This window comes from Oryctolagus cuniculus, chromosome 18, assembly GCF_051225735.1.
Source record: "Oryctolagus cuniculus isolate XC-2025 breed Fujian yellow rabbit chromosome 18, ASM5122573v1, whole genome shotgun sequence".
Classification (NCBI taxonomy): Eukaryota; Metazoa; Chordata; class Mammalia; order Lagomorpha; family Leporidae; genus Oryctolagus; species Oryctolagus cuniculus.
In genome coordinates, this window is record NC_142884.1 from 51,572,283 (window position 1) to 51,593,463 (window position 21,181).

At 63.7% G+C, this 21,181-nt stretch overlaps 1 protein-coding gene across 1 annotated transcript; it reads left to right on the forward strand.

Moving 5' to 3' along the window:
* Positions 1-3,235: 3,235 nt before the first annotated feature.
* On the forward strand, positions 3,236-20,061 carry MMP15 (matrix metallopeptidase 15). The gene is made up of 10 exons (XM_002711548.6): positions 3,236-3,969; positions 12,081-12,229; positions 12,768-12,896; positions 13,879-14,186; positions 14,509-14,670; positions 15,418-15,671; positions 15,934-16,072; positions 16,998-17,148; positions 17,278-17,393; positions 18,445-20,061. The coding sequence occupies exons 1-10, from the start codon at positions 3,829-3,831 to the stop codon at positions 18,900-18,902; spliced, it is 2,007 nt and encodes a 668-aa protein (XP_002711594.1). The 5' UTR covers positions 3,236-3,828; the 3' UTR covers positions 18,903-20,061.
* Positions 20,062-21,181: the final 1,120 nt, after the last annotated feature.

The window sequence follows — 21,181 nt, forward strand, 5'->3', positions numbered from 1 at the left end:
CGCCGGCCACGGTGGCCATTGGAAGGTGAACCAACGGCAAAGGAAGACCTTTCTCTGTCTGTCTCTCTCTCACTGTCCACTCTGCCTGTCAAAACAAACAAACAAAAAAAGACTCCCAGGAAAGAAAGTGTGTGTTGGGGGGTGTTGGCAGAACGAGGCTCATGTTTAAAGCCAGATGATGGAAAGGCACACCTCAGTCCCACTGGTCCCCTTGGGCCTGGCTGCTGGCCAGCTTGGTAGCAACCTACCTGGTGACACATGAATACACAACCCCTCCTTGCAGCCCCTCGGCACCTGTAGGGCAGTCTCAACATCCGATCAGAGAAGATATTTCCTCAAGGCAGGATGGCCCCACTCTAAATTGCTGGCCATGGCAGCCGGGCATTGTGGTGCAGTGGGTTAAGCCACTAGCATCCCATATGAGCAGTTCGAGTCCTGGCTGCTCCACCTCCGATCCAACTCCCTGCTAATGCCTGGGAAAGCAGCAGAGGGTGGCCCCAATGCTTGGGGCTCTGCCATCCACCTGGGAGACCTGGATGAAGTTCCAGGCTCCTGGCTTTGTGCTGTACCCGCTTGGGAAGTGAACCAGTAGATGGAAGATCACTGTCTTTCCCTCTCCATAACTCTGCCTTTCAAATAAATAAATTTTTAAATGTTGCCCATGGGGTTCCAGTGCTCCTGTCTAATTTTATTAGGTAGCCCCATAAACCCAAACTTTTTAAAATTTGTTTTTAATTTTTTTAAAGATTGATTTGGCCAGCGCCGTGGCTCACTAGGCTAATCCTCCGCCTGTGGCGCCGGCACCCCTGGTTCTAGTCCCAGTCGGGGTGCTGGATTCTGTCCCGGTTGCTCCTCTTCCAGTCCAGTTCTCTGCTGTGGCCCGGGAGAGCAGTGGAGGATGGCCCAAGTGCTTGGGCCCTGCACCCGCATGGGAGACCAGGAGAAGCACCTGGCTTCTGGCTTCGGATCAGCGTGGTGCACCGGTCGATGCGCGCTGGCCGCAGCGGCCATTGGGGGGTGAACCAACGGAAAAAAGAAGACCTTTCTCTCTGTCTCTCTCTCACTGTCCACTCTGCCTGTCAAAAAAAAAAAAAAAAAAAGATAGATTGATTTGAAAGGCAGATCGACAGCTCGATCTTCCATGAGCTGGTTCATTCCCCAGGTGGCCGCAATGGCCGGAGTTGGGCCAGGCTGAAATCAGGAACTTCATCCGGGTCTCCCACATGGGTGGTAGGAGCCAAACTCCTGACTGATCTTCCACTGCTTTCCCCAGGCCATTAGCAGGGAGCTGGATCAGAAGTGTAGCAGCCAGGACACAAACACATAGGGAATGATGGCATCTTAGGTGGCAGTTTCATCCACTAAGCCACAACAATGGGCCCCAAACTTTTTTAAGTAAACAAAACAGCAGAAAAGAGAGATCTTCCACAGGCTCACTCTCCAAATGCCTGCAAGAACAGCTGGGGTTTGTCCAGGCCCAGGCCAGAGCTGGGAATTCATTTGGGGTCTCCCACTTTGGGTTACAGGGACCGAAACACTTGAAGCATCACCTGCTACCTCCCCAAGGGTACGTTACCAGGAAGCTGGAAGTGGGAGCAGAGCCAGGACCAGGACTTGAACCCAGGCACTCTGGGTGCTTGCATTCCAAGTGGCAGCCTCACAGCTCTGCCAAATGCTCCCCCGACCCCAGTACACGCAGTTACCCAGAGACAGCCCTGTTGTTGTCCATTCCTGAAGACCACTGTCCCAAAAGGAAATTGCAAAGTAGAGAATGAAGAAACCAGTTCCCAAGGCCGGCACTGTGACCTAGCAAGTAAAGCCGCCACCTGCAGTGCCAGCATCCCTTATGGTTCAAGTCCCGGTTCTACTTCCCATCCAGCTCCCTGCTAATGCGCTGGGAAGGCAGCAGAGGATGGCCCAAGTCCTTGGGCCCCTGTACCCGCATGGGAGACCCGGAAGAAGCTCCTGGCTCCTGGCTTCTGATCGGCACAGCTCCAGCTGTTGAGGCTATTTAGGGAGTGAACAAGGCCTCTCTCTCTGCCTCTACCTCTCTGTAACTCTGCCTTTCAAATAAATAAATCTTTTTTAGAAAAAGAAACTTGTTCCCCAGATGAGGGACTCCCCCCCGGGGGTGGGGGTGGGTAATTAGGCAGCCCGAAGGAATGCAATCACCCCAGGCTTTCCTCCCTTACCCTGCCAGGTAAGGCCCACTGCTAGGGCTCTTCTCCACCTGGCCATTTCCAGGGTGGCTGCCAGGTCTCCCCACCTCCGGGGCACCCAGGCCTGCCCCAGAGAGCACAGCCCTTGGGAAGAAAGCGCTCACTTCCTAGGCTGCAGAGAAGCTGTGAGGCTGCGGTCCTCCTGCCCCAGCCCCCCCCCCCCCCCCCCCGGGCTGCCCTTGGTCTGCACGCGCGGCCCAGACCCCCCGGCGAGCCTGGTGCATCCACACCGGAGCCGATCGAAGGTTCCCCCAGAACAGACTTCCGTCCAGCCCTCCAGGCTTCGAGGGAGGGTCGGCCCTCACGGTCCACCTCAGGGACAGCCAAGGGCGGCCGAAGGTTGGGCACCTACTGTGTGCCAGACCAGGCACCGGGAGCCTCTCTCCGCCTCCTTCCCGATGAGGAAATGGAGGTCCAGAAAGATTCGTGTGCCCCCGCCCCCGCCGCAGGTAAGAAGCAGAAGCGGGGTTCGAACCGTGTCTATGTAATCCCGCTGGGTCCTGGACGCCGCACCGTGCACTCGAGGCGCCCGTCCCCTCACTTGGTGACTGAGCAGTCACCAAAGGGCCAAATACACCTGGGGCTTTTGGGAAGGGGAAAAAAAATCCGGGACAAACCAATTTGCAGTTTGTTCTGAAACAGGACCTCTGGATCCCTCCCCCGACCCTCTGTCACGCCCCCTCTGGCTTGTATCCCCCCCACCCCTGCCCCCCATCACCCTGCGAGAGGAAGAGTCCTCACTTCTCCCCGCGGGCAGACCACCCGCCTTCCGTGCGCTCTCGCTCCGCGGAGTGTCGCCTCGGAGATCAACCCGCTCCCAGGAAGCCAGGATGCGAGCGGCGCGCGGTGGGCTGTGGAGGTTTCCCGCCCGCGGGGAGGAGTAAAGGAGCCGCCCACCTGCCGGGGCTCCGCGGCTAGCACCTGCTGCTGGGAAACCTTGGGCTTGGGTCCCGCCCCCGACCCCCGCCGGCTCGGTGCGCCGAGCGCGCACTGGCCCTTTAAGAGCGGCGGCGGCCGCGGCGCGCCGGGAGGAGGGCTGGGAGCGCCCGGAGCCGCGCCGAACTCGCCGGGGACGTCGGGCGCCCTCTGGCTCGCTCGCTCCGGCTGGCTCCCTGCGCCTCCTCCCGGGACTGCGTGACGACCCGGGCCCTGCTGGTCGCGGCGCGGAGCCGAGTCCCCGCGCAGGAGGCGCGGGCTCCGGGCAGCGCCCGGCCCCGGGCATGGACAGAGGGAGCTGGGCGCGCAGGGGGCGCCGCGGGACCGGGCGGCCGGAGCGCTGAGCCAGACAAAGGCTCCGGAGTTGCGCTTGCTCTCAGGAGCCGGGCCCCGGGCGCTAGGCGCCGAGCCTGCGGGACTGACTCCGCGGCGGGCAGCTCCGGCCGGACCTCTTTCCCGCAGGCGGGCTCCGCGCGCCCGGACCTGTCCTGCCTAATTCTCCCCAGGCTTGAGAATTTGCCGTGGGGACCTCAGCCGCTCCGGCGGGGACCAGGAGCCAGAGGTCCGCCGCGCGCCCGCCGGGCCGGGAGCCAGGGAGCTTCGCAAGTTTCCGAGTGCCCGCGAAGAGCGAGCCTCCCGTGCCGCCCTCGGTGCGGGGCTGTGCACCGACAGCATGGGCAGCGACCGGGGCGCACCCGGACGGCCCGGCTGCAGGGAGGCGGTGGCGCGCCCGCGGCTGCTGCCACTGCTCCTGGCGCTCCTGGGCTGCCTGGGCCGCGGCGCGGCGGCGGAGGACGCAGAAGTCCATGCCGAGGTAAGGACCCCCGCCCTGCCTCTTTGCCGCGGAGCTGGGGCTTGGGCGAGGGGGGAGCCAGGCCCGCAGACGTAGTCCTGGAGACGGGGGAGTGGAGACGCGCCCTTCTCCCGCCCCAGGTGCTAGGGGGGTGACGAGGAAGGAGGGGGAGGAAGACAAGAGACCCGGCAGGCTGCCCCTTGTCGGCTGTCCCTTGCGCGCACCTCTGCCCCAACCCTGGGGGTCTTAGGGCTCGCACCTCTACCGTCCTACGCTGAGCACCGACGCGCCCCAGCCTGAGTCCCGGGAGCCGCTTCCGCCGCCCCCTGCTCTTGCCTCCCCTCCTTCCTGCCCTCTCGCACAGCTGATTCCTAGAGAGCCCGGCTGGCGCGCGTGGCGCTCTTGGCAGTGGGGAGGGGGCGGCTCTGGGGGAACCACTGGCGGAGCCGGAGCCGGGCTGCGCTCCTGCCTGGGCAGCCTTGGGTCTGGCTGACACCGTGCGGCCGGCGGCGAGGGGGGAGGGGAGCGAGCCGCCGCCGCGACAGACTGGGGCTGCCAGGGCGCTTGGCGACTTTGTCTCCCTCCGGCGCGGAAGCCTTTCCACCCCGAGCTGGGGTCCGAAGGAGAGACCCTGTGTCCCCTGGCGCTTCCTCCGCTAAAGCCTGGATCCAAGGGTGGACTCCGCGCCTCTTTTCTCTGGAAGCGCGTCTCGCGTCCCTAAGGCCCGCCCTCCGCCCCCCCGGATTGGTCCTGGGGGTGACCAAGCTCGGCCTCCCGGCGCAGAGCCGGTGCAGCCTTCGCCGTGGAGTCCCCTAGCGCCAATTCGTTGCCTCCCAGGATCTTCTCGATTACTTCTCTTTCGAAGCCCCTGCCCCCTGCTCCGGAGAGGAGAGAGGATTGAGCTGGGAGTGGGGAGCGAGAACCCCCCTGGAGCCGCCCCTGCCCGGTGGCCGCGGGCCTGAGCACGGTTGCTATTTGCAGCCCTGGAGCTGCCTCCCAAACCCCCCCCCCCCCGTGGTTTCCCCCACCTCTCCCATCTGCCTGGGAGATTTTTCCGATGGAAGCCTGCCCCTTCCCCGCCCTACTTTAATAAAAGCGTGGAGGAAGGGCAGGGAATTCCTCCCAGGCTCGAGTTACACCCCCAGCCCATTCCCCACCTGCTCTGCCCTCCCTCACTGGCCAGCAGGGCAAGCTGCAGGGAGCCAGGCCCTGGCAGGAGGCTGCCCTCCCACTCCCATCACACAGGCTGGTCAGCTCCTGCTGGTGGTCATGGTCATTGCCTCTCAGCCTGTGACCCGAGTGCTGGGGCTCACGTGCCATTCTGGCACGGGATACCCAAGAATTGCGAGTCACAGACCCACCCCTGCATGTGTAATCTGCCTAGGGAAGGTGGTGCTGCACGGGAGCAATCAATGGACCATCCTGGCTGGCTGGAGCTGGGGCTCTGGGAACTGTGGCTTCCTGCTGTCCCCCCTCTGTTTCTGCAGTCCTGTCACACACACCCCACCTGCGCGCCACCCTCCAGGGAGAAGAGCGAGCCCGGTGGCACCGAGGCTGCAGACAGGGTGTCCCGGCTCCGGAGTCTGTGATGCACCTGTGCTGCTGCTCCCGGAGGACACTCCGGTGAGGCTGTGGCTGGGAGAGATTCTGGAACGTGTTGGAGGCCGGAGCGGAGACAGGGCTAGAGATAGGTAAACTCTTCTTGCTCCTGGAGCTGGCTTTGGGGTACAGGCTGGAGTCTCAGCAGGTCTGGCCAGCTCTGGACCTAAAGACACTAGCGACCTCAGCCTGCCTGCCAAGGGGCTGTGGGAGAACTGTCCCCAGTCTGGGGTCTGCACGTTCCAGCCTCAGAGACCGCTGGAGCTGGCCTGCACCCTGTGTCAGAGCCTCCCTCCCCTAGATTTGCCCCGGCATCCCTGCAGCTCCAGGCCTCTGGTCAGGTCCTGGCTGGGACTGCACCCAAGAGCTTGGCACTGAGCAGAAGCCAGCCCCTCCCCTCCCTCTCTCCCTCCCATCATGCAAAGCACAGAGGTCTCACCAAGCTAAGGAATTGGGGAGCTTGACACACGCCAGGAGCCTACAGACCTCTGCAACCCGCCAGGCCTGGGCCCGGAGAGGGCTCTCCTTTGAGGCAGCCACCGCTGAGCTACTATGCCCTGGCCCTGTCTCCAGCCATCCTGGACTGGAGCCACTGCACAGGCCCCGGCCCCTTTCTGGTCTCTGTCCCGCTGTCTCTACCCCCTCCACACGCAGGCCCTGTGCAGGTGGCTCGGAGTTCACAGGTGTGCTGCCACTGCTCCGTCACCTGTCTTCCCTGAACAGACTCGTGTCTTCCTTGTCCCTTGTTCCCAGCTGAGCAGAGTGAGGGGGTTTTTAACCTGAATTCTTCCTGACCTGCAGGTCTGACTGTTGGGCCCCACCCCCCGGTCTCCTGGGCTTCCATCTCTACTCACACTTCCTTGGAGAGGGAGGCGGCCATGGGAGGAAAAGGGGGCCAATGTCAGGGCCTTGTCACCCGGAACCTACAGGAGTGAATCCTCTCTCCTTCCTGTTCCCCTCTTGCTGCTTACACTCTGCATCTCTGGGCCCTCTATTAAGACCCAGACGGGGCTGGTCCGCTCGGGATCTGCTTGGTCCGTGCCTTTCACACCAGCCCCTGCCAGGTCCCTGTGTGTGGGCTGCCCTGGGGTCCAGCCAGTCAGCCGCCTTTCAGAGAGCAGCCCTGTGCACGCTGCGTGTCTAAGCCAGGTTTCGGCCAGACCCCTGGACGCAAACACCTTCCTTGTCCCCACCCCAAAGAAGGTCGGGGCTTTTTACAAAACAGCCCTGCAAGTGGAGAGGAAAGGACATAGAAACTCTCCAGACCCCCGCCCTCCCCAGGGAAGACCCTCCTCCCCTGCCCAGATCACAGATGGCGACTCAGAATGGTGACAGCACAGGCATGGAAGAGCCCCTGCCCGCATGGCGAGGGGTTCTGGCTGCTCCTCCATGATCCGGTGTTCCCTCTGCCCGGCTGGGAGCTTGGCTGCAGCCAGAGGCCAGCTGTGGCGCTTGCTGTGGGGCCTCAGTGCTTTTTCAGCTCAGATCAAAGTTGGCATCAACATCATCCCAAAACTTGTGTGGCGGGGCAAAGCCCCAGCCAGCTCTGCCTTGGAGCGTGGAGATGTGTTCCGCGGGTGGGGATCTGCTTAGCCTTTGTCCGGGACAGAGAGGGCGTTCGTTATTCGAAAGAGCTCTTATCACTCCCAGCAGAGGCCTGCAGCAGGCCCAGCCTTAGGCAGAGGGAGGAGCCGGGAACTCAATCCAGGTCTCCCGGCCGACTGACTTGAGCTTTCGCAGGAAGCTGGAGTCGGGAGCAGAGCCCGTGAACCCTAGTTTGGACCTCCCAGAGTGTAGGTGCTGCCGTCCCATGGGATAGAAGAGGGTGACGGGAATTACCCGATTCCCCAGCCTGGGAGTTGCAGAGCTGGAGTTCAAGCTCCCCGCCCCCACGCTGGGTTAAAGGCCTCCTGGCTGGGTTGAGCCAGGTGGCAGGTTAGGGGTGGGGCCAGAATTGCCCCTGAGGGCCTGCCCTGCAGGCTGCCCCAGGTTGGCATCGGCATGCACTTTCCAGGTAAGGCCCCAAGGCCTGGCCCTCGGCCAACCCTGAAACTCAGGGCAAACAGAGGCCTCCTTTCACCCCGCCCACTGACCAAGAGACCCTTTGTTTTTTCCTGCAGGTTAAGGAGTGTGGGGGCGGGTAGGACAGCCACCTCCTTGTAAAGAAGTGGCAGGAACCCAGGACACCCGCCTCCTTCCTGCCTCCGAGTCCCCGCCCCCGCCTGACCCTGTCTTTTTAAGACCCATGGTGGGAGGCAGAGCTAAGCTCCAGATAAGCAGGTGTGTCTTAGGAATGCTGTCTAATGGTGTGGAGGGCCTGCTCCGGCCCTGCTTCCTTGTCCGGCTTGGGGGCGTGGCCTGTCCCGTCATTCCATTTGCAGAGTAGGGAACAGGAAAGAGCCGAGCTGAGGCCGAGAGGTCGCCTTAGCCATCTGCAGTGGATGGGCCCCAGGCAAGCCCGGGAAGCCCTTGCTGTTGCTGCTGCCCAAGGCGGGATGGGCTGCAGGGGTGCCAGCCCCCTGGGTCCTTCCCAGCTGTGGTGGCTGATGGCACCGAGGGCCACCTGGTGGGTGGGCACCTGGACAGTCCAAGCTCTGCCTCTCGCGGGGTCTTCTGCCCCCGTGGACCTCGTCCCGTTGAGCACCTGCTCTGGCCACGGCCCTGCTGCTGGTGATGTGTGAGCCCTCCCTCCCACAGTCCTGAGAGGCCTGGGGCTGGGTGCCTCCCAGTGGCCCTGACAAGACGTCTTTTGTGCCTTGTCGGGCAAAGCTGCCCAGTGCTGCTCGGATTGCAGAGAACTTGGGTGACAGAGGCAAAACAGCCCAGTGGAGATTGCCCGACCCAGAGTTTGATAAGGGCTTGCGCCCATCCCCCGCACCCTCACGGCCTGCACAGTATTGATCTGGCGGCTGCTCCTCCCCGCTGGCCTGCCTGTCTGGGATTGTCTCTGCAGTCCCCGGGGAGGGCGAGCGGAGGCTCTGCTTGGCGCTCAGACACAGCCGGAGACGTGGGCGCATGACATTCCCCTGGTGCTGCGCTGGGCACCCTTCCTGGAAAGGGCCAGAGCCCAGCGTCCCCAGCCTCAGGCCAGGAGGGGCCTGTGCTAGTTCAGAAACGGGCTGGCCCGGTAGCACTGCCTACAAGCCCTGGTTCTAGTGCAGATCAGCCGTGTGGCCTCGGGCTGGCCGCTCACCCTCTCTGAACCGAGTTGGGGATGGTCATGGCTTTATCAGACATGGTTGTAAGCATTAAATGAGATGGGAATGGACAGCTTGGCCCAGGCCAGACCTAGCTTCCGTGTCTGTCCTGAGGGCCAGAAGGTTTCTGACTCCCTGGGCCCCCGCATCTGCTTGTCTGAAGCCCAGGGAGAAGTGGCTGAGAGAGCCACAGTGGGCAGTCTCCTGCAGCAGCCCCCTAACCCTGGGCTGCAGGTGCCGGGGGCGTCAAACAAGAGGAAGCAGCCTTGGTTCTAATCTGGGCCCTGCGCGGCCACTTAGCAACCTGAGCCTCGGTCCCCAGCCTAAGAAATAAACTTGCCCTGTGTGGCTCACCCTCCTGGGAGACTAGGTGACAGGGAGGGAAAGGACAGCCCTTAGAGTCACCAGTAGGCACTGCGGGGGCTGGGACACAGCCCCTCCCCCACTGGGGGAGCAGCAGGTCGCGACCTTGGTCACTGCCACCTAAGCCCCACCTGTGCCCCCTGTCCTGTGCTCTTTTCCCACCCCCAGCCTGGCGCAGCTCACAGCAGTGAGGTGACAGGGAACTTCTTCCGGGCCCCAGGGGAAAGGACAAAGCCCAAGGCCCTGTGGGTGGTGGCTGCCGCTGCCCCGGCAAATTTAATGGCACTTGGCATTCAGCCACCCTGAGCACGTGTGTGCCAGAGTGAGGCAGGAGGCCTGGTTGGCGGCGCCTTGTCATCCAGAGCTGGGGTCAGAGCCAAGGCCATGGCTTTGCTTACCTCTCCCGCACTGCCCTAGGGCTGCCCCCAGTGTGCAACCCACGGCTCTCCACCCAGCGGTGGCTGTGAGGGTCTTGTCACCAGGAGGCAGAGAGGATGAGGCAGTGAAGGGCGGGTCCACAGGCACCCTTGGGACCCTCACTGCAGGCAGGCGCCCCCTCCCTTCCCGGGCCCCCGCCGCGCCCGCCCTCCCAGCCTCTGCAGACGCTGCTAATCAGCCCTGGAGGCCTCTGATTGCGAACTCTGGCTGAGATATTTTTACCTTATGCAAATAGGCGATGTAGAGGTGCCCTCGCTGTCCCTGCCTGCCCAGCCGCACCCCTACCTCCAAGGGCCCCTCTCCCAGTAGAGCTGTTGGAGCCCAGGGCCTCGCCCTTCCCACCTCACCCAGCATCTGCAGGAAAAGCCACATCCAGTAAAGGTGCTGGGTCCACGCCTCCCATCTCCTACGGCGGCTGCTGGGGAGGTTTCCATGCGGGAGGCCAGGGGGAGAGCAGGGGTGGTGCCCAGCGCATTACCAGGGTCTGCTGGAGCTGAGGGGAGGAGCCCGGGCCCCCCAGCTGCCCTGTGCTGGGTCCCCTTTGGGATCTGGATGATCAGCAGACACGGGAAGCTAGGTCTCTTCGGCTTTGGTCAAGCAAAGGGCCGGCTGCCCTCTCCAGGGACAGCCACCCAGGCCCCTGTGGTCTCTGTCACTGTGTATTCGTTGGGCACTTTCCCACTAAGCCCTGCAGGGCCCCGTGAGGCACGGCAGGTGCTCCTGTGCAGTCTCCGCCCATACTGATGCAGCCTGGGGCGCAGGCACGCATGCCGGGTCACACCTCACGGGGCAGGCCTGGATCTGCCCCAGCCCTGTCTGCCACCGGAGCCGACATTTGTTTCTGAGCCCTGGACCTCTGCCGTGCTGCTCAGTGGCTGTTTCCCAGGGTCCCCAGACGCCTGGAAGCTGGGGCCCGGTCTCAGTCTGCAACACGGCGGCTTCGGGAAGCTACCTTCCCAGCTGTGCGCGCCGAGGGCCTGGCCGGGTGCCAGGGCAGTGCACGGGTGTCTGGGGACTTGGATGAGACTTGGCCAGCTGACATGTGGCTGTCAGTCCAGAGCAACCAGGGGGTCCGTCTGCCTCGCTGCCTCGTGGGCCCTCGGGTGCAGCCCTCCCCTTGCAAAGCTGCTCTGAGAGCAGAGACGCAGGGGTGGGCTAGGAATGTGGGAAGGGTGCAGGTGTGTATGGCCAAGACTCACGGCAGCGCCGGCCTCTGCTCACTCTGCTCACTGCCTTCCTGAAGGGGGGGAAGCCACCTCACCGTGTGGCCCTGCGGACATGGGGTGCGCAGGGTGGAGTCTCCCTAACTGCCATGACTCAGCCCTGCCTCCCTCTGCCTGGGGCCGCCACGCTGTCCTGCACGTGAAGTCTGTGCTCTGTGCATGCCCCGGGCCTCCCAGCAAGAGCACAGGAGGGGGAGCCCCTGCAGGTCAGGGCACCTCAGGTGACATCCTGCGGCCCCCACCTGGCTCGCAGAGGGTCCGCAAGCGGACGGACAGACGGGAAGATTGCCTGGCAAGTGCTGGGGGTGGGGAAAACGAAACGCTTGTCCCAGGGTGCACACCCTCACATCTCACCCCAGCAGCACCCCGCTCTCTGTTCCGAGGCCCAGAGTTGGCGGCAGAGCGCTCGGAGCAGGGAGGGTGCCTGCGTCCACCCACTCCTTCCGGGAGGTTTAGGGTCTTTACGGGCAGTGCCAAGGGGCTGGTGATGGAACAGGGACATAAGCCTCAGCCATCCTCCCTCATTGCCCAAAGGAGATAAACTGGAACGTATTCCTTGCCCTTGAAACTCAATTGGGTCTCACACTCTATTGCCTTCATACCCCACCCTGCATTATTTTCCAGGTTCCCATGCCCCCTCCCAGTTGCTGGAATTCCCCTCCGCCTGCTGCCCCCGACCCCCACCCCAGCCCTCGCCCTCGCCGTCCTGACCTGGGGGTCGGCACCTTCCGCCACGTGTTCCATCTTGCACACACAGGCAGTTGGTCACCCACCTCTGCGGATTGATTTTCTTTGAATAAATTCGGTCTGGCTGTAAATTCGTGCACTGCCTCCTCTCTGTTCTACAACTTTTTCCCTAACATTTTGGTGTCCCGTGTGAGGGGGCACGAATCTGCAGCTCTTGTCCTAACAGCTGGTGTTTCTGTTTGTGAGGCCTTGGAAGAGTTGGGGCTCCACATGGGAGACAGCAGGACCTCCCACGATGTTGTCAGAGCACTCGAGGAAGGGGCTGCTGAAGCAGAGACCCCAGGCGGAGCACAGTGTGAGGCAGAACCAGCATGTGCAAAGGCCCTGAGGCAGAAGCATGCCCAGCCGCCCTGGGGTCCTGGCAGCCTCTTGGCTGAGAACAGATAATAAGGAAGATGGAAGCAGGGGTGCGGGTGCAGGCCCCACCCCCCCATCACCCCGCAGGATGTGGTGGCTGCTGGGCAGGGTGATGGTGGTCCAGGCGGTGAGAAGTGGTCGGGTGCAGGCTGGGCATGTTTGGACGTCACAGTGCCTGCACTGCTAACAGGGTCACGCCTCTTTGCAGAACTGGCTGCGGCTCTACGGCTACCTGCCCCAGCCTAGCCGCCACATGTCCACCCTGCGCTCCGCCCAGATCCTGGCCTCGGCCCTCGCGGAGATGCAGCGCTTCTACGGGATCCCCGTCACCGGGGTGCTTGACGAAGAGACTAAGGCGTGAGTCCCCCCTCCTAGACGCCAGGGGCGCCTGCCTCCCAGCCTGCTCTCAGGAGGGCATGGGACATGGTGCTCCCAGGACAGAGTGGCCTAGAGAAGAGCTGGCCAGCGGTTTGGCCCTCCGTGCCAGCTCTGATTGGTCGGAGTGGCTGCCTGTGCCTTGTGTTAAGAAAGCTGCTGAGGACGAACCCAGGCTTGACTTAGGGATTGATTGGTGATGTCTGCCACGGGAGGTGCATGCACAAGCCCGGGATGGGATTCCTAGCAAGGAGGCCTTGCCTTGAATGTTACAGAGGCGAGGGGGCCTGACATGGCAAGGGCTGGAGGCCTCCGGGGCGCTGGCTGGTGAGCTGAGCCCTCGCCTTTGCCGAGCCACTTGCTGGCTCTCATCCCGTGCAGGCTCGCTCTGCCTGTTTTACCAGAAACCAAAGCCGAGAGCCTTCCATAGGAGGGGCAGCTGGGAGGCAGGGGCCAAGAGGGGCTGCCTGGAAGAAGCAGCAGGAAGCCCTGAGCTCGTCCTTTGGTGCCCGCACCCCAGGTGGATGAAGCGGCCCCGCTGTGGGGTGCCGGACCAGTTCGGGGTGCACGTGAAAGCCAACCTGCGGCGGAGGCGGAAACGCTACGCCCTCACCGGCAGGAAGTGGAGCAACAACCACCTGACGTTCAGGTAGGCGGCTGCGGGGGGAGGCGACTCCCCTCTCTCTACCGGCTCAGCCCCTCAGGCTTCCTGTCCCAGCCTGGACACCCCCACCTGCTCCCTGGCTGATGGGACCGCACACGCTCCAGCCAGTCTCCCTCTAGACAGGGTCGGGCCCCTTCGAGCTGCTTCCACTCTGTTCTTCCTGCCTCCCACCCGCCAGGCACCCAGGGCCGGCCTCACCCAGTCCAGATGGGCTCCTACACCATCAAGGTCAAGGGCAGAGCAGGTCTGGGGTGCAGGAAGGCAGCAAGTGGCCCGCAGAAACCATAGTCTGGGCACCTTCCTCCCCGCTGACGCCTTTAGTGGGACCCCTGGAGCTGTGTGGCGGTCTCCAAGGGCTCCCCTTCAGAACTACATGGAGAAGCGCCGTCTGCCAAGGAAGTGCAGCTCCCATGATGGCTTAGCCCTGAGTCCCCGGAGTGAACCCCTGGTCCACCCAGCCCCTGGGAGCCAGTCCTGGCTTTGTCCGATCTGTATGGGTGACTGCAGGCCCAGGGCACCAGAGCAGGTGCAGCCTCTGGGCTGTGTGTTCCTCCTGATTTACTCCATGCGAGCATCGTAGGACCCCGGAAGAAAGTCCCACCCCTCCCCCCGTTTTCCCACTTTGCAGATGGAGAAACAAATCTGGAGAGACTAAGTCATTTGCCCAAGATCAAGCAACTTGACCTCGGGTCTTCCCGACCCTGGCCCCAGGGCTCAGAAGTGCGTGGCCCATGTTTCCCGGCCCTCAGCTATTTACGTCCCACGTCCTGGGCCGTCCGCCAGCCACGCAGCACCTGCACCGTTACTGACCTGGTGTCTTTCTTAAAACCACAAGGCCAGCCCAGTTCTCGGTACCTTAGCACCTCCCTGGGTTTGCCCAGCCGAAGTCCTCACGGCACCAGAGTGCGCTAACAGTGCATCCTGCCGGGAGCCCACTCACTTGTCTGTCTCCCGTCCCATCCCGCAGCATCCAGAACTACACAGAGAAGCTGGGCTGGTACCACTCGATGGAGGCCGTGCGCAGGGCCTTCCGCGTGTGGGAGCAGGCCACGCCCCTGGTCTTCCAGGAGGTGCCCTACGAGGACATCCGGCTGCGGCGCCAGAGGGAGGCCGACATCATGGTGCTGTTCGCCTCCGGCTTCCATGGTGACAGCTCACCCTTCGATGGCACTGGGGGCTTCCTGGCCCACGCGTACTTCCCCGGCCCCGGCCTGGGCGGGGACACCCACTTCGACGCCGATGAGCCCTGGACCTCCTCCAGCACTGACCTGCATGGTGAGAACGGCCAGCCAGGGTGGAGGTGGGGCAGGCAGACCCGGAGCCGGGTGTACCCCATCCATGCAGCTGAGTTGGCAGGGGACAGCTTCCCTGCGCAGGTCTCCAGAGGATAGCACTTGCCCTCTGTCTGTTGTCTCCCCATCTCTAAGGGCACTTGAAAGGGAAGGGGTCGCCGTACCCATTTCTCAGATGGGAAAATGGAGGCCAGAAGTCAGCGCAGTTCAGCCTCTTCTTCCAAGAATGAAGCAGGAGCAGGCTGTTTGGTGGCTGGATCTCGGGACCAGCCAGTGCTGACCCCGCTGCCCGACCCCCACTGCAGGGAACAGCCTGTTCTTGGTGGCAGTGCACGAGCTGGGCCACGCACTGGGGCTGGAGCACTCGAGCAACCCCAGTGCCATCATGGCGCCGTTCTACCAGTGGATGGACACGGACAACTTCCAGCTGCCCGAGGACGACCTCCGCGGCATCCAGCAGCTGTATGGTGAGTGGGCTGCCCCAGCGCGCCCCGCCTGCCTGCTCTGGACTCAGCAGGACCAGGCAGGGTTCGATGCAGCCCCATTCTCCAGATGCGGAAACTGAGGCCCACGGAGGCCCAGTGACTTGCCCACACCATTGTTGCTAGAAGTCAAACCCAGGGCTGGCTGACGCACCCCGAACTCAGCCCTCATTGGAACAGCCTGGGGCCCTCCTTTCTCTTCAGACCAAGGGGACCCTGGGGGACCCAGGACCCATCTCCTCCAAGCCCCCGCCTGTCACGGGCTCTTCCCTGTCTGGTTTTTCACTTCCCAGTGACTTTCAGGCAGGTCACTCCCCTGGGCCAGGCCCCACCCGAGAAAGCCCCCAGTTGAGGTGTCGAGGGGGCCTGTGCTGTGACCAGGCCCTCCCAGGGGCTAGCAGTGCCCACCCAGCTGGGCCCTTGGCAGACACCCCTCTCTGTGCTAATACCTGGGGCCAAGTTGGAGACGTGAGGTGCCAGAGCCCTGAGCAGGTGGCGTCCCCTTAGGGCGTGTCCCTGAGAGGCAGAGTAACCCAGGCCCAGTGAGGGGAGGCCGTGGACAGGCTGTGTGTGGAGCAGCACTTAGGTCCCCTGAGCATCATGGACAATCAGGCCTGCCACTGGGCACAGGTCTCTCCAGGCTGGGGGTCCCAGGGTTCTGAGTGGGGCACCAGCCATCCTGGCCAGGTCCCTGAGCTGCCCCCTCTCTTCTTGTTCCCCACCTCTCTGCAGGCACCCCAGACGGTCAACCGCAGCCCACCCGGCCTCTCCCCACTGTGACAGCCCGGCGACCAGGCCGTCCAGACCACCGGCCTCCTAGGCCCCCCCAGCCATCACCTCCACGGGGGAAGCCAGAGCGGCCCCCAAAGCCAGGGCCCCCAGCGCAGCCCCGAGCCACAGAGCGGCCCGACCAGTATGGCCCCAACATCTGCGATGGCGACTTTGACACGGTGGCCATGCTTCGCGGGGAGATGTTCGTGTTCAAGGTCTGGCCCTGCCCTGCCCTGGCCTCCCCCAACCCCCAGCGCCTGCTGGGCACCCTGTACCTCCCTCTCAGAGCAGACCCTGGACCCAGAAGAAGCAAGCCAGGGCCCGGCTCAGGGTCCCACAGCAAGCCCAGGAGCCTACCCCCAGCCCAGGGCTATCCCCCTGCTACTGTCCATCTGTCTCAGTGACCCGAGAGGGCAGGCTTCTCCTAGTCCCAGCACTGGGTGCACCCCGCCCGCTCATCCCCATGCCCCTCCCCAGGGCCGCTGGTTCTGGCGAGTCCGGCACAACCGCGTCCTGGACAACTATCCCATGCCCATCGGCCACTTCTGGCGGGGGCTGCCCAGTGACATCAGCGCCGCCTACGAGCGCCAAGATGGCCGTTTTGTCTTTTTCAAAGGTGAGCTGGGGCAGGTGGGGGCGGGTGCCAGGCAGCCTTCCTGCCCTGACCTCAGACCCAGCCGGTCCTGGGGGAAGAGGGGGAGCTGCAGGAGGGCGCTGGGCTCTCTGGGAGAAAGGGGTTCCTGGGACAGGGCTGAGTGTCCCTGGCAGCAAGGCGGGGACAGGGAGGTGGACAGAGGCCGCCCTGATTGGCGTGAGGATCGGCGTGAGGATCTGAGCATCTTCTGCAACTCATGGGCTCGGCCTCACTTGCTCCAGTCCACAGGAGGGTAGAGCCTTCAGAGACAGCACCTGCCTCGTGGGTGGGCTGGGTCTCCAGCCAGGAGCCCTGTAAGGACAGGGCTGAGGGGCCCTTGGCCATGCACTTTGAGGGCAGAGGCCCCGCAGGCCACCTGTCCCTGTCTGTACAGTAACTATATGTCTAGATGTTCACACAGTGCACATGAGCAGGTGACCTGGACACGTGGGGGAGTGCGTGTGTTGCAGGTGCGACTCCTGCCACATAGCCATTGTGTGGTTTTGTGTATTGGGGGCAGCAGTGGGTGTGTGTTGAGGTGGATTTGTTCTGAGAAAGCGTGGTGGGGCAAGAGGTGCGGAGTCACCACACAGACTCCAGGAGTCAGGTGAAAGCAGGCCAGAGGCAAGCAGTCTGCAGACTCGTTTATTTCAGTTGGTACAGCAGCTTATATAGGCAAGGCAGCCAATCCGGTCAAGGGGCAGTGTATGCCCTAACCAATCACAGCCTGTTGCCAGGCAGGCTCTGTTGCCAGGCAGGCTCTTGCCAGCAGCCATCTTGGCATGGCCTTCTCATTCCACCACAGGTGTGAATGAATTTGGTGAGCCAGTATGGCCCCCGCAACCCCTCTGCACACACAGCCCTCAGCCCCAAGCCCATGCTCACCCTGCCTCTGGCCTTCCCATAGGTGATCGCTACTGGATCTTCCGAGAAGCCAACCTGGAGCCCGGCTACCCGCAGCCACTGACCAGCTATGGCCTGGGCATCCCATACGACCGCATCGACACGGCCATCTGGTGGGAGCCCACAGGCCACACCTTCTTCTTCCAAGAGGACAGGTGAGCAGGTCCTAAGCAGGCCCCGCCCACCCAGCCCCAGGCCTCCCCAGAGAGCCCACACTGCCTGTGGGGAGTGGGCCCAGCCCACGCAGGGTCTCTAGGTTCACGGCCTGGTGCTTTTGGTTACAGATACTGGCGCTTCAACGAGGAGACACAGCACGGAGACCCCGGCTACCCCAAGCCCATCAGTGTCTGGCAGGGGATTCCAGCCTCCCCCAAAGGGGCCTTCCTGAGCAATGATGCAGGTACGAGCCAGTCCCTCCCGGGCTGCCCAGCACTTACTGTGCCCCCTGTGTGTTTAGAACTACAGGGCCTGCCCAAGGGCATCCAGCATGGGGACAGCATGTGTGGGAGCCCTGGGCTGGGGGCTTCCTGACATTACCTCCTGGCCCTCCCCACATCAGTGCCAACCCGTCTGATGGACAGGCAGACTAAACCAGAGAGCTTGAGTAGTGCCCATGTCACACAGCTGGTGATCGGCTGTGGATTTTGTTCCAGCTCAGACCTGCTTGTGTCCAGCCAGAGCCCCGAGCCCCACTGGCCCCCAGACAGTCCTTGGGGAGCCTTGAGCCTGAGGGGGGTGGGCTCAGCTCTAAACATTAGGGGTGAGGACCCCCCAGGGGGTGTTGCTTATCCACCCGGATGATAACCCTGGTGTCTTGTCATATACCTGAGCTCCAGGGAGCTGTGGCTGTTACTTTTCTTCTGCAGGCTCTTGTGTGCCTGGTACAGTGGGGAAAACCCAGGATCCCTGGTTCTGGGGTTCAGGGCAGGGCTCTCAGGTCAGGGAGCCCTTGCTGGCCTTGCCCACGGCACTGAGGCTGGCCACACGGCCTCTGGGTGTGAGCACTTCTTTCTGCAGCTGCTCTGTCTCGTGGTCCACAGAGCACAGACTCGCCCCTGCTACAAGCCGGGCCCTGCCTGGTGTTGATGGGAGCGGGCAGCATGCCCAAGGCTAGAGAGCTAGTCCGAGGCAGCAGGGAGTTCCGCTCCAGGTCCACGTGGGGTGGCTGGGTGGCCTCAAGCACACAGTGGCCTCTCTGGCGTGGCATCAGGGCAACGCTGGGAGGGCAGGGCTCCCTGATGGCAGCCCCCAGTCCAGCAGGCTACTGGACCCTTCTACACATCCTGCACTGGTCACTATCAGCTGGGGAGGGTAGCTGTGCCCTTGACCCAGACCCCTCTGAGCCCCAGTCTGGCTCCTGTTGGGGGGTGGGTGCAGGTGCTCTGAGAAGGACAGCTTCCTGCCCTGGGGCCCTGCAGCCTGAAGCCACTCTGGCCTGCTTGCCCCCACAGCCTACACCTACTTCTACAAGGGCAGCAAGTACTGGAAATTCGACAACGAGCGCCTGCGCATGGAGCCTGGCTACCCCAAGTCCATCCTGCGGGACTTCATGGGCTGCCAGGAGCAAGCGGAGCCAGGACCCCGATGGCCGGATGTGGCCCGGCAGCCCTTCAACCCCGACGGGGGTGCGGAGCCCAGGCCGGATGGCGATGACGGCGGCGGGGAGGACAGTGCGGGGGGCGGGGAGGGGGACTTCGGAGGAGGTGCTGACCAGGACGAGGACGGGGGCAGCCGCGTGGTGGTGCAGATGGAGGAGGTGGCGCGGACGGTGCACGTGGTGATGGTGCTGGTGCCGCTGCTGCTGCTGCTGTGCATCCTGGGCCTGGCGTACGCGCTGGTGCAGATGCAGCGCAAAGGCGCGCCGCGCGTGCTGCTCTACTGCAAACGCTCCCTGCAGGAGTGGGTCTGACCCGCCCGCTGCCCGCCTGCGCAGGGCGCCTCTGCTTCTGGAAGGTGCCTCGGCCACAGGTGGAGAAGGGGTTTCCTCCTGCCTGGTCCCCATCCGGCCCCTGTCAGTCCTGCCCTCCTTGTTTATTTATGCCTGGGTATCTTTTTTTTCTTTCTTTCTTTCTTTTTTTTTTTTTTTTTGCACCTTGTGTTCTGCTCCAGTCAGGCCCCCATTCACCCGCAGCCCTCCCCAGGGCCACAGCCATGGGCTCTGTTTGCCTTGAACTGGCCTAGCTGGGTCTCCACCTCGGGTCTCTCTCTGCCTTAGGAAGAGCCTTCCCCCAGGGGCAGCACTGGCAGGGTGAGGGAGCGAGGGAGGGAGCGGGCCCATGCAATCAAGTCAGTCCACTGAGTCAGGGTGAAACCGGATGTACTCCCAGCTCCCTTCCGAGAGCTCCAGCTTTCCTGGCTCCTTGTGCCTAAGAACCACCCCCCCCCCCAAGGCTGGCAGCTCCCAGCTCCCCTGTCCCCCTCGGGCCCACACCTCCTTCCCTCTCTGGAGGAGCGGCCCTGAGCCTGCCTTACCAAGGACCAAAGGGAGCCTGCTGAAGCCGTCCCCCAAGGGTAGCCCTGGCCCCTGGCGCCAGGCCCAAGAATCTCCTTTCCTGAACTAGGATGCACCTGCTCCTCTTGGGCCTCCTCCCCTCACTACCCCCACTCACACTACTGCCCCCAGGGGTCTTGACCGGCAAAGAGGCTGGTCAGGGCCCAGGCTGGGACACCCACCTGTGAGCCTGCGCCCAGTCTGTGAATCAGACCTGGGGCTCCAGCTTGCTGTGTCCCTGGGGAACACTGGTGGGGACAGGCCAGCCGCTCATCTCCACCCACGTGTGGAGCCCATAGTGGCCGCAGAGGCGCCCCTCCCGCAGGGCTTGGCCTGAAGGTGGAGGGGCCTGCTGCCGCGGCGGGACACGGTACTGTAGTGCTGGCTCTGTCCTCCTGCTCCCCCGAGGACCCCGGGGGTGGAGGGTCCTGCCGGCCTCCTCCTGGGCTCAGCAGCTCCCCCGACCCCACCTCTGCAGAACTGAGAGCTGGCCGAAGGGTGGGAGAGGGGAGTCTGGTGTCCGCCCCAGCCATTGTTTCTGTAAATAATCTGCATTGAATAAATGTACAGCCGGTGAGCGTGTCCCCGTGCGTGAGAGGCCTTGGGCCTGGAGCGGGGCCGGCGGGTAGGTGGAGACTGGAACGAGGGTGCTTGCCCTCCGTGCCGATCCTGGAGCTGCTACCCCAGGCCCTGGAGGGGCGTGGCTTCCCGCACGCACCAGAGGGGAGGCGGGGCCTGGGTCGGCCTGCCAGGGCGGGCGGGTGTGGAATGTGTTTCCCGGTCATTCACGAGGGGAAAGGCCGGCCCAGCTGTCCGAGCCCTCCACATGAAGCGGGGGAAGAGGCAGGCTAGGCCGCCCAGCCCCCCACTGGCTCAGAACCGGTTCCTGGTGGCGTGAAGCCTGGTCCTGAGTGGAAGCCTGGCGCAAGGCACAGAGATGGAAAACGGGGCCGCGGGTTTCTCCCCCACGCTGCTCAGAGAGGGTGGGGCTCCCACCCAGGCCTGGGCAGGCTGCAAATGGCGCCCAGGAGAGCCAGAGACCCAGGTGTCCCGGGCCCGTTGGTGGCCTGGCGTGGCAGCGGAGTCGGGAGGTCCGCCTTGGACCCCCGCGTTCATCCTCTAGGCCAAGCCTACTGGGCTGGGCCCCCGGGAGCGCACGGCCCAGCTGCGGCGGCCCCCAGCCCAGCCAGGGCGGGCTCAGGCAGGGTCCTGCGACCTGCCCCAGCGCCGGCGCCCCTCCCCCAGCCCCTGGGTCCCACCCCTTCCTCTCTTTGTCTTGCCCTGGCTGAGGAGAGTAGGAAGCTTGCCCTCGGAAGCCCCACAGGCCTCTCCAGCATCTCGAGGAAGCGGCCTGCGCACTCCCGACCCAGCGTCCTTGGGGGCGGGCGCCATTTTGTTGGCCTTCCGGTTGCCGAGGCGCCAGGGCCCCGCCGGATCTCCCTGAGGCCCCAGGGTCTGCAGGCGGGTGGAGGGGTGGAGGGCGGTGGGGGTCCGGGCCCCTTGGGGGGAGGCTCGCTGAGGAGCCTTCAGGGGCAGCTGCTGAGGGCCCAGCCCCGGAAGCGCCCTAGGGCTCCTCACCAGGTGGGTGCGGGTGCCCCAGGAAGATCTGCAAGGGACCCTGCCGCCCCTGCCCCCGGAGCGCAGCAGCCACCCCTGCGACTGTCGCCACCCCTCCTCCCCGGGCCTAAACAGGAGCC